The sequence below is a fragment of the Rhinoderma darwinii genome, chromosome 4 (genome assembly GCF_050947455.1).
Source record: "Rhinoderma darwinii isolate aRhiDar2 chromosome 4, aRhiDar2.hap1, whole genome shotgun sequence".
Classification (NCBI taxonomy): domain Eukaryota; kingdom Metazoa; phylum Chordata; class Amphibia; order Anura; family Rhinodermatidae; genus Rhinoderma; species Rhinoderma darwinii.
In genome coordinates, this window is record NC_134690.1 from 137904865 (window position 1) to 137916897 (window position 12033).

Sequence of the window (12033 nt, forward strand, 5' to 3'; positions counted from 1 at the left end):
CGTAGACATAGCTGTATAAGGTCTTGTTTTTTGCGGGAAAAGTTGTAGTTTTTAATAGCACCATTTTGGGGTACATAGATTTTATTGATTAACTTTTATTTACTTTTTTTGGGGGGGAATAGAAAAAAACTGCAATTTCGGCACACTTTTTTGCGCCCTAAATTTTCGCCTTTTTTCGTGTGGTATAAATAACACAATAACTTTATTCAGCGGGTTGTTGCGATTGCAACGATACCAAATTTATATAGATTTTGTATGTTTTACTACTTTTACACAGTGAAAACACTTTTTTAAAAATTATTTGTTTTTGCGTCTTTATATTTGAAGAGCCATAACTTTTTTATTTTTCGCCGATGCAGTTGTATGAGGACTTTTTTTTGCGGGACGACTCGTAGTTTTTATCGGTCCCATTTTGGAGTAGATGCGACTTTTTGATCACATTTTTTTTTTTAGCTGGATTCAAAGAAAACAGCAATTTTTGCGTGCGGGTTAACTTATGTAATAACTTTATAGTCAGGGTTGTTACGGGCGTGGCGATACCAAATATGTGTAACTTTTTAACTTTATTTTGTTTTTTAATAATAAAGCAGTTTGTAAGGCGAAAAAGTGCGTTTTTCAGGTTTTTTTTTTCACTTTTTATTAAAACTTTTTTTAAACTTTTTTAGTAGTCCCACTAGGGGACTTCAATATGCGATGTTACGATCGCATTTATAATACACTGCAATACTTCTGTATTGCAGTGTATTATGCCTGTCCGTGTAAAACGTACAGGCATCTGCTAGGTCAATGCACAGGCATGACCTAGCAGGCATTTACTACAGGCAGACCTGGGGGCTTTAATAGGCCTCCAGCTGCCATCGGAGACACAGACACTCGGCGATCTTATCGCCGGGTGTCAGTGGGATGAGAGGGAGCTCCCTCCCTCTCTCCAAAACAACTCAACTCGCTATTGAGCGCCGCATCTGAGGGGTTAAACGGGTGAGATCAATACTAATATCGATCTCTTCGAGCAGGTATGCCCCCAGCTACTTCTGGTAGCTGAGAGCAGGGAGATTTAACGGCTCCCTGCTCTGTTTATTTATTCTGATACAGCGCTGTAAAAAGGCTATTGCATCAGAATAAAGCCCATTAGTGGCCGCCGTAAAAACACTATGGGGCGGTCACCAACGGGTTAAGAGGTGTGTCCAAATACTTTTGTCCATATAGTGTATATTAAGTGTGATTTTCAAACATCATATACCCCAAATGCTTAATAGAAGATGTTTGAAAATATCTGACAATATTAATAGAAGACACATTAGTATTAGCAAAACCATTTAAGGCCCCATTCACTTGTTCCAGATCTTACGCAGATTTCTGTGCAAACGCACCAAAATGCACAAGAAATTCGCCTTCCATTGTCTCTGTGCAGATGTGGCAGAAATCCCTAGAGGTACTTTGGCTAAAATACCCAGTAAAGTCTTATTAAGCAAACTGTCCTCTGCTGCCGGCAGAAGCAACCACACAGTGGATACCCATGCTGGTTGTTGTAGGTTCACAAAAGCTGGAGAATTATAGATTGGACCTATTTTATCAGTCTATATCCTGCATCCCATAGCAGTATTACAGGCTACCATAAACTATAGTCTTCAGTTTGCTGGAGGTTAGTGGATTCACTGTGTCTGCCCTGCTCTATGTTTATTGCAGCAGGAGCAGTTTGACCAATAGTAACATTTTATATAGGGCATGTACAGAAAAATTCCGCTCCCGATTTTGCCATCGATCCGAGACATATTGGGCATGCTGCTGAGCAACTTCAGCATCACTTAAAATCTGTGCTGATTTTTATTTACTGTGTGTAAATAAAAGTTTTGTAAAACCCCATTTCCTTTCAATTGTCCCAGATTTTTTGGTGTGTAAACCACATCGTTGTAGCATGTCCTTAGGTACCAGCATTGTGAGTCAAAGTACCTCCAGACCCGAGGTATCGGTAAGGTATACATAAAAGATGCTCCAGTGAAATGACTGGAACTTTAATGCTGTCTCTTCCAGATACATTAATGCTGCAGTGTGGCCCGTATAGGAAGGACCCATGTTAGATCCCTGTTGCCCCACCAAGGACAAGTGTTAATATGCCAATCTGGATGTGCTGGTAATGTGTTGTCTACTGGTTTAGTGATTTACAGTAGCTTTAATAATAAAGTATCGTACAACTGTACCGTAGAATAAAATATTAGATTAAGGCATATATACTTTTCACAAATATCCTATGTGGGTTATCTTGCACGTAAAGCCTTGAAGTGTAGACAAGCATTTGACAAAGGTAAATTCACTCACTGAAATGCACTTTAAAGTGACCCTCCTGTTTTAAATGTAACGTTAGCTAGGTAATATACGTAATATTGTACCTAGTGCCCTCCTTTTTACTTATTGTGTCCGGAAATAGGTTGTTTGGCAGCACAATAAGTGAAAAGGAGGGCACTAGGTAGATTTACTACTCATTCCCCAGCTAATGTTACATTTTTATGTAAAATTGAAGGGTCACCTTAGGTAAAATTTTACTTATAGAAGGTCATATCCAGTAGTTCTTAGTAAGCTTTCATCAGACCTCAGCTAAAAATGACAACACACAAGGGACCTTCACCATATCAAAAGCTATCTAAAAAAACAACAACACGTAGCGATGAATACATAAGATTGTAGGCACCTCACTGTTCTGTACTGTAACTTGTGCATTTAAATGGTTCCTCGTGTGTGTGGTTTTAGGTGTTACATGGCAGTATATATAATGACTGCACTGGTCACACATTTGTACACACAGTTGTACATCATATTAATACCTATATTGTCTTAGTATACACAGTGCAAGAATACAATGTTTTCACAGCACACCATGTCTTGCCTTCCACACGTTCATTCTTTAATAGTAAATTTAGATATAAAGCACGGTAGACACACTGCATAACAATGACTTGAAAAGAACAACATCTATAAACATTCTAGAGATATTAATAGCATCAAATAAGACTGAGTGGATGGGATGCCAAGTTCAATGCTACAATATGTACAATGAAAGAATAGTGGAAGTAAAAGCAGAGGTAGAAAATCACACAATTTAAGTACCTGAAAGTAAAACATGCAACAACTACATCTGAAAAATACTTTCAGTCGTGTAAAAATATATTGGACGTGTTTTAAGCTGCAGCAATAGTGTTCATAGGCTGTGGGCATTACATCTATGACCGGATATACAGTATACAATCAGAATTATCTTCCCACTTAGACCAAAAAATATACTGGTTTTAGAAAGTCTACAATACAGGGAACAACAAACCATCTTAACCTCAACTGAAATGTATTGTTTCACTTATATCATTAATAGATTTTATATTACAAACCTGAGGGTAGCATTCTTTGTATCAATAATTACTATTTATTTTCTATTACATTTTATATCAAATCTACATATGAAAACTCCTCTCACAGAAGAACAGGAATTCTTAAGAGGCAACAGTGTCTAATCTAATAATGGTGTGGGCATAGTCATTGTTTCCACTACTCTACATATTTTGCTATTAACAGTATCCCTTAAATAGAATAGGGTCAAGTGGTTAATAATGTAATAACGCAAACCATTATATGTTCTTTTTATTTTACTCTAAACTATTTGGCACGCATGGCTCCATTCCATCTTATTCATGATTTGTCATTTTGTCTATTACCGTGTGTTTCACGGCAAGATTGACCATTCAGGCATTAGGGTAGTTCTTTGCAGTCCATGGCCCCTTAGCAAGTTACGGCACTACTTACATTTATGTGTAAGGCCTACAAAAAATGTGTGTCATGACTATAAGTGGGTAGAAGGAGGCCCATGTCCTGTAGTGCTTGGAGACCAGGTTACTTATCTGATTTGTCTTAATCCTTTGTAGATCTATTTCAATATCTGTGTTTTTATGCAGCTCCTATTATTAATGCTTTCTATTACTACTTGTAGGTTCTTTGGAAACAACATCCTATCTGGCAAACACTTGTAATCCCCAAGGCTAGAAACTATTGCTCAAATCATCCCTTTTCCATAAGAACAATGCAAATATGCTTCCATTCAAACCCTATTCATTGTACGATATTATTGTGGACCAAGAGGAGTTTAAGCTCACCATACTTTTGTTTATGTGGCTATGAAAAATTTTAAACACTTCTCATTCCTTTTACTATCCCATTATATATTTTACTAGCTAGTTGTGTCTTTTCCAAAGTTCTCTATATTTTGATTTCAGCTTTCCTGCCTAATTCCCCTACACTTATAACTCTTTGCCTATACTATCCTATTCTATATATTGTTAAACTGCGTCACATCCTCTTATTTTGGTTTTATAATATCAACTCTATTTTGGATCCATCAATCCTTCCTGATTGCCTATCCTTCTCTGAACCTTCTCTACACTTTCCAAAATCATAATAAAAGTTTTCTTTATTTATAAATATATAAATTCTATATAAATAGGAAGAATTCATTAAAGAATTGCCAACTGTAACCATGTAGTTCAACCCTAACTCCAACAAGAAACGTTCTACTTTGTATTGTTTTGGACTATGCTCATAGTAATAAAATAAAAAATAATAGGATAATTTAGGCCAAATATGCTTGAAAAGGAAAAACAGCAAAACATGAAACACTTGTTTACGACTTTTAGTAAGCAGTACACTGTATGAGAGAGAAGAGAAGAATCCCCATACACGGCCTGTGAAGCTGTTGTGTTTTAGGCCCCAGTTGAGGTGGATCACAAACACAATGTGTGACTGTTATTCTGGGTAGTCTAATTCTTCATTGGCAATCAATGCATCAAAGTCCTGTTTATGCTTTCCTTTATTTTTGGATCTGCTGTTTGTCCGGTTGCTGTCCTGTGCCTCCCCTGTCTGCTGATAGTACCCTTTTGTATCTGCACTACCCCAGTCCTGGGTTTTTTCTTCTTCGGGAGGGTAGGAGAAGCCATCGTCCACCGAAAAGGTGTCATCAACATCGTATCTCTGGTATGTGCTCTGGTGGAGAACTTCCTCTCTTGCACTAATTTCCAAGGTGCTGTTCCACATACCATAGCCAAAATATATCAGCAAGCCTATGGAACCACAGACAAAAGATAATATAACACTAGTAATGATAATTGAATTGTAAACATTTTTATTACTTTCAAGCAGATACAATTGTCAAGTAACCGTTTACTCTAATATATCTTTTTTTTTTACGATTCTGCTCTGATTTTCAATGTTATGTGCTTATAATTTAATACTGTGTTTAAAGTTGAACTTTATTTATCTATGTATTTGACTCCCTTTTAATAAATGGAAAAAAGAAAAGAAAATTTAAATGTGTGAGTATAGCAAACAAATGCCGATGAGTATTTCTAATGCCATAGAATTATTCTTACATTATTATTCTTACATTTCAATTTGCCTACCACTCCTCAGAAATGCCCTGACAGCTGTAAAAGATGAACAATAATGCTAGATAAAATAAATTCTTTCACAAGTTATACGCCATTTAAAGGAATAAGTTAGAATTTCTTCCAGAAACAGCACTACTTGCGCCCATGGGCTGTGTCCGGTACAGCAACTCATTCACTTGAATGAAGCTGTTGCAATACCAGACACAACCCATGAACAAGTGTGGCACCCTTAAAACCGCTTAAAGTAGGTTACCATTTTGTAACTATTCCATTCAACGTCATCATGTTTTAGTTAAAGCGACGCTCTGGTCTCAGGACAAAATGATAAATGTGATAGGGTGTAATGAGTAATATTACCTGGTGCCCTCCCGTTGCCCCCCTACGCTGTGGAATTGCCATTTTAGGGTCTCTGTGTTGTCTCGAAATGGCGACAGCGCTTCACAGACTGATTCTAGGACAGTCCCTCTGTTCACGTGCAGCTCTGGCCAATCCGAGAGCAGTGGAAGCTTTTCAGATTCGTAGTCTAATAAGCGCTGCAGACATTTTAGGTTAGCACAGAGGGGACCCTAAAACAATGGATCCACAGCAGAGGGGCACGACTGGAGGGCATCAGATATTATTACTCCATATGCACCATCATATTTAAAATGTTGTTCCGGGACCGGAGGGTCGCTTTAATACAGGTAATTTAAAGTCACTCAACACCGAAATGGCTCAAAACTGTTGTCCTAATAAAGGAACCTATTATTGTGAGCACCATGTTCTATCATCAGTCATTAGATGATATCACAAGAGAATACATTTCTTAGGTGTCTGGTTGCAAAACACATCTAAGGCTTCGTTCACATCTGCGTTGGGACTCCATTCATGGGTTCCATCAAACCTTTCAATCAGGGGAACCCATGAACGGGAACCATAGCTTTCCGTTTGCATTACCATTGATTTCAATGGTAATGCTTCCGTTACTAATGGTTTCTGTTTGTCTTCGCTCCGTAAATTTTTCAGTTTTTTTCGTGGAATCAATAGTGTAGTCGACTGCAGTATTGATTCCACGAAAAAAACGGAAACCTTATGAAACAGAGGCAAACAGAGACCCGTTTTGGTTCATGGGTTCCTGTGATGGAACCCATGAACGGAACCCCAATGCAGATGTGAACGAAGCCTTAAATGAACGAGCACTTCTATCCAGATTCCAAACTGTAAAAATACAAGGGTGGATTAACCTGACAAGCCTTCCATGTCCCTTCTCCCTCCTCATGTTTTTTTCTCATTGTGATAAGGAAAATTTGGGTTTAGAGGCACATATGTTTGACTGTTGATGACAACCCAGTATCATTAAATTTGGCCACATCAGGAAGATAATATGTTGATTAAAATGCTAAATTATTTTATCGCTGACAGCTTCATATATTAAATATGCATGATGAGTGTTAGAGAAATCTCTTGATGTGCAGAGAAGCCTCAGGTCTAGCAGTGCCAGATGGTATATGAGCAAAGTTCTGTTCATAGAAATTTAATGAGGCTCTATCTTGTCCGAGTCATGGTGAGCGCTGTCTTACGACAACCCAATTAAAATTGCAACTATCTGCTCTGATGGTCCATGTTAGATGAGTCTTTATAACTAAACGATCTGACGAAAATATTAGTCACTGAAAAAATAATGTATTAATTGCCTTTTTATGTGCGTTACTCTTTTATGTAGTATTATATATGACAAATTCATTATTCACAGCAGCAAGCCAAAGACTTCAGGAGATGAAATGTTTGCAGAACTGCCTATTTAATTGCTCTGTACACCTGTGAACACAGTGGAAGGGATGTAAGGGAAATCTCCATGCCCTTTACAATGTACCCTGTACTCCATGGGGTACGAGGTAAAAAAAAGAAAACAAATTTAAGCTTTTTTTCTTCGCTCAGTGTGAAATTATACACCAATTCAATAGTAACTAGCTATACTTGGTAAAGACTAACATGCAACAATTAAATATTCCCTGTATATATATATTTCAGTAGAAATGCCATCAGCTCCTAAAATCTACAGAAAAGAGGATACACCTGCAACGATCACATAAGTGTTATATAATGTATATTCCAATTTGTAAACCTTTCTATACTCACTGAATAAGCAGGTTCTCTATGACCCCCTATTGGAGGGAAATAAACTCGAAAACCTGAGCGCTATCTGTTTAGACCAGGGGTCTCAAGCACTAGTATCGGCTCTGCTCCGAGACTCTGGAATTCCCTGACATCGCTGTCCACATATGAACAGCGATGTCTGGGGCTTCCCCAGAGCCAGAGTCCCGAGCAGAGCGCTGGTGTCGGCTCTGCTCCGGGACTCTGTGGAATTCCCTGACATCGCTGCCCATATATGGACAGTGTGTCAGGGTCTTGCCCAGAGCGGAGCAGAGCGCTGGTGTCGGCTCTGTTCCTGGACTCTGTGGAATTCCCTGACATCGCTGTCCACATATGAACAGCGATGTCTGGGTCTTCCCCAGAGCCGGAGTCCCGGGCAGAGCGCTAGTACAGGCTCTGCTCCGGGACTCTGTGGAATTCCCTGACATAGCTGCCCATATGTGGACAGTGTGTCAGGGTCTTCCCCATAGCGGAGTCCCGGGCAGAGCGCTAGTATAGGCTCTGCTCCGGAACGCTGCGGAATTCCCTGACATATCTTCCCATATATGGACAGTGTGTCAGGGTCTTCCCCAGAGCGGAGTCCCGGGCAGAGCGCTAGTATCGGCTCTGCTCCGGGAATCTGTGGAATTACCTGACATCGCTGCCCATATATGGACAGTGTGTCAGGGTCTACAGAGGGCACTGTGGCGTTATCTACAAGTGGGTGTGTGACAGTATCTGAAGAGGACACTGGCCTTATCTACAGAGGGCACTGTGGCCTTATCTACAGAGGGCACTGTGGCCTTATCTACAGAGGGCACTGTGGCCTTATCTACAGAGGGCACTGTGGCCTTATTTACAGAGGGCACTGTGGCCTTATCTACAGAGGGCACTGTGGCCTTATCTACAGAGGGCACTGTGGCCTTATCTACAGAGGGCACTGTGGCCTTATCTACAGAGGGCACTGTGGCCTTATCTAGGGGTGTGTTGCATTATCCACAGAGGGCACTGCGGCAGCATCCACAGACGGCACTGCGGCAGCATCCACAGAGGGCACTGCGGCAGCATCCACAGAGGGCACTGCGGCACTATCTAAAAAGGGGCTGCCCAATCTTGACATGTGTGCTAACTGAGCCGCCGGACTGCATTTAGCGACACTTAAACTGGAAAGCTGGATTGTTGAAATAAGCACTTGGAGAAATATTTCAAATTTTAAACCTAGCGGTATTATTATAGTAATGTAGTATTATTATTCTAGTAATATAGTGTTATAGTCGTTCAAATAACTAATTGATTAACAATAATTTTGTATTGTATCAAATTTGAAAGTAATGCGGCCCGTCAACTTCCCATTTTTCCTATATGCGGCCCACTTACCCGTCCGAGTTTGAGACCCCTGGTTTAGACACACATACGTTTTATGCGTAGTGATTACTTCTATTAGAAATACCCAAAGGAATTTTTTTAAGGGTTTTCCAGGAGACATTTTATAAAATATACAGGGTGGGCTATTTATATGGATACACCTAAATAAAATGGGAATGGTTGGTGATATTAACTTCCTGTTTGTGGCACATTAGTATATGGGAGGGGGGAAACTTTTCAAGCTGGGTGTTGACCATGGCGGCCATTTTGAAGTTGGCCATTTTGTATCCAACTTTAGTTTTTTCAATGGGAAGAGGGTCATGTGACACATCAAACTTATCGAGATTTTCACAAGAAAAACAATGGTGTGCTTGGTTTTAACGTTACATTATTCTTTCATGAGTTATTTACAAGTTTCTGACCACTTATAAAATGTGTTCAAAGTGCTGCCCATTGTGTTGGATTGTCAATGCAACCCTCTTCTCCCACTCTTCACACACTGATAGCAACACTGCAGAAGAAATGCTAGCACAAGCTTCCAGTATCCGTAGTTTCAGTTGCTGCACATCTCGTATCTTCACAGCATAGACAATTGCCTTCAGATGACCCCAAAGATAAAAGTCTAAGGGGGTCAGATCGGGAGGCATTTCTTCTGCGGTGTTGCTATCAGTGTGTGAAGAGTGGGAGAAGAGGGTTGCATTGACAATCCAACACAATGGGCAGCACTTTGAACATATTTTATAAGTGGTCAGAAAGTTGTAAATAACTCATGAAAGAATAAAGTAACGTTAAAACCAAGCACACCATTGTTTTTCTTGTGAAATTCTCGATAAGTTTGATGTGTCACATGACCCTCTTCCCATTGAAAAAACTAAAGTTGGATACAAAATGGCTGACTTCAAAATGGCCGCCATGGTCAACACCCAGCTTGAAAAGTTTCCCCCCTCCCATATACTAATGTGCCAAAAACAGGAAGTTAATATCACCAACCATTCCCATTTTATTTAGGTGTATCCATAGAAATATACAGGCCCACCCTGTATATTTTTAACTTCCGCACACTTCACAGGCGAGCTAGACCAGAGCAGGTGATAAGGAGAAATCCGCCGGAAGAAGCTGAACGGGCAAAATCCTGGGTCGGGCGAAACTACTTGGCGTGCTGCATGTTTGGTGTTTTAATGTTTAATACGCCTTTACTTCTTTTATACTTTGTGAGCACTAAAAGAATTGTGTGCTGTGAAGTCAAGTTTTGCGGTGTTGCACTATTTTCATCTATATCTTCAAGGTGTTCTTGTTTGACACTTGGAATTACCTGGGAGCCAGCATTTGGAGAACAGTGCATTGGAGAACCATAAGGTCCAGGAGAACAAAGTGCAACACTGGGACTAATTGTCTATCGCTTATGTGCTGGGGGAAGTGGTATCCTCTGAAGATTCTGGGACCGTAGCTAAGTACCGTTTGAGCGGTGATATTTATTTTATTTTATGAAATACTCTGCTGTCATATTTTAAATTGGACAGTTCTGAAATAGTGATTCAATGATTACTATGGGAATCCCACTTTTAAGTCACCGGCAGCCTTCTAAATTACGGGTCTGTAGATGGCCTTCTAGTTATTTTCAGAAATATAGTACATTATGACAGTCGAAGGTAATGCATGTCTGATGTCCACAAAACCATAAGGCCAGGTTCCCACTGGTCGGATACGCTGCGTAAAACTATGCAGCGTATCTGACCTCGAACCCACAGTACATTCCATCCGAAAAACCGCACCACATTGTGGTGCAGTTTTTCGGGCAGAAAAATAGTGCCACACACACCCCCTAGATAATGCCACAGTGATATCCTTCCTTAGCCATCTGGTCCGGCCTCCCTGGATGGCACTGCAGCCCATGTGCAAGGTCCCAGCGGTAGTTAACTTGGGGTCACGAATAAGCCCCATTATAGAGCATGTTCCATTCCCACTGGGGCCCTGCTCAACGTTATGAGACAACATGTGGCCGCGAATGCCAGAGGTGGGATGCAACAGTGGAGCTTGTGATGGGACCCGGTAGTGATAAGTACACAGGGATATGGTTTGGGTTCTGAATAATTTAAAGGTGCTGGTCTGGGGCCTGAACCGATTTAGGGGTCTATTTTGTGGTTTGATTGATCTAGAGGGTCTGGTCTGGGGTCTGAATTAATTTAGAAATCTGGTCAGAGGTCTGAATTAATTTGGGGGTCTGGTCTGGGGTCTACAATGCATTCAGAAATTCTTCAGACCCTTTCACTCTTTTCATATTTTATTATGTTGAGGCCTTGTGCTAAAATAAAAAAAATCAAGTTTTCCCCCATCATTGTGCATTCAATACACCATAATGAGAAAATGAAAACAGAATGTTAGTAATCTTTGCTAATTTATTGAAAAGGAAAAGATAAAATATTGCATTGACATAAGTATTCAGACCCTTCAGGACTGAGCCAGTTTTGGCCCCTTACTTTATGTGGTAATAACTTTGGAATGCTTTTACCTATCCAAGCGATTCTGAGATTGTTTTCTCGTATTGTAATTTATGTTAGTATATTGGTCTATAATTTCAGTATTTATCTCTGAAAAACATCAAAATTTAGAGAAAATTTGCAAATATTTACATTTTTCTAAATTTAAACGTATCTGCTTGTAAAACAGATAGTAATACCTCACAAAATAGTAACTAGTTAACATTTCCCATATGTCTACTTTAAGTTTGCATCATTTTTTTGAACGCTCTTTTATTTTTCTAGGACGTTACAAGGCTTAGAACTTTAGCAGGAATTTCTCATATTTTAAAGAAAATTTCAAAAGGCTATTTTTTTAGGGACCAGTTCAGTTCCAAAGTGGCTTTGATGGCCTAATATATTAGAAAGTCCCCATAAATCACCCCATTTTGAAAACTGCACCCCTCAAAGTATTCGAATCAGCATTCATACAGTGTTTTAACCCTTTAGGCGTTTCACAGGAATGAAAGTAGTTGTGAAATTTACAAATTAAATTTTTTTGGGCGAAAGTCATTTGCAATACTTTTTTTTTTTTGTACCACAGAAGGTTTTACCCGAGAAATGCAACTCAATATTTTATTGCCCAGATTCTGCAGTTTTTAGAAATATCCCACATG

The 12033-nt window shown here is 39.6% G+C and overlaps 1 protein-coding gene across 3 annotated transcripts in view; it reads right to left on the bottom strand.

Annotated features, from left to right (window-relative positions):
- Positions 1-2875: 2875 nt before the first annotated feature.
- Positions 2876-12033, bottom strand: part of SLC7A14 (solute carrier family 7 member 14) — a 151820-nt gene continuing 142662 nt past the window's right edge. For all 3 annotated transcript variants that reach the window (XM_075861594.1, XM_075861593.1, XM_075861595.1), the window contains one exon: positions 2876-5096. In XM_075861594.1, the coding sequence (XP_075717709.1) occupies positions 4783-5096 (314 nt within the window). In that variant the 3' untranslated portion in view covers positions 2876-4782. The remainder of the gene's footprint in view (positions 5097-12033) is intronic.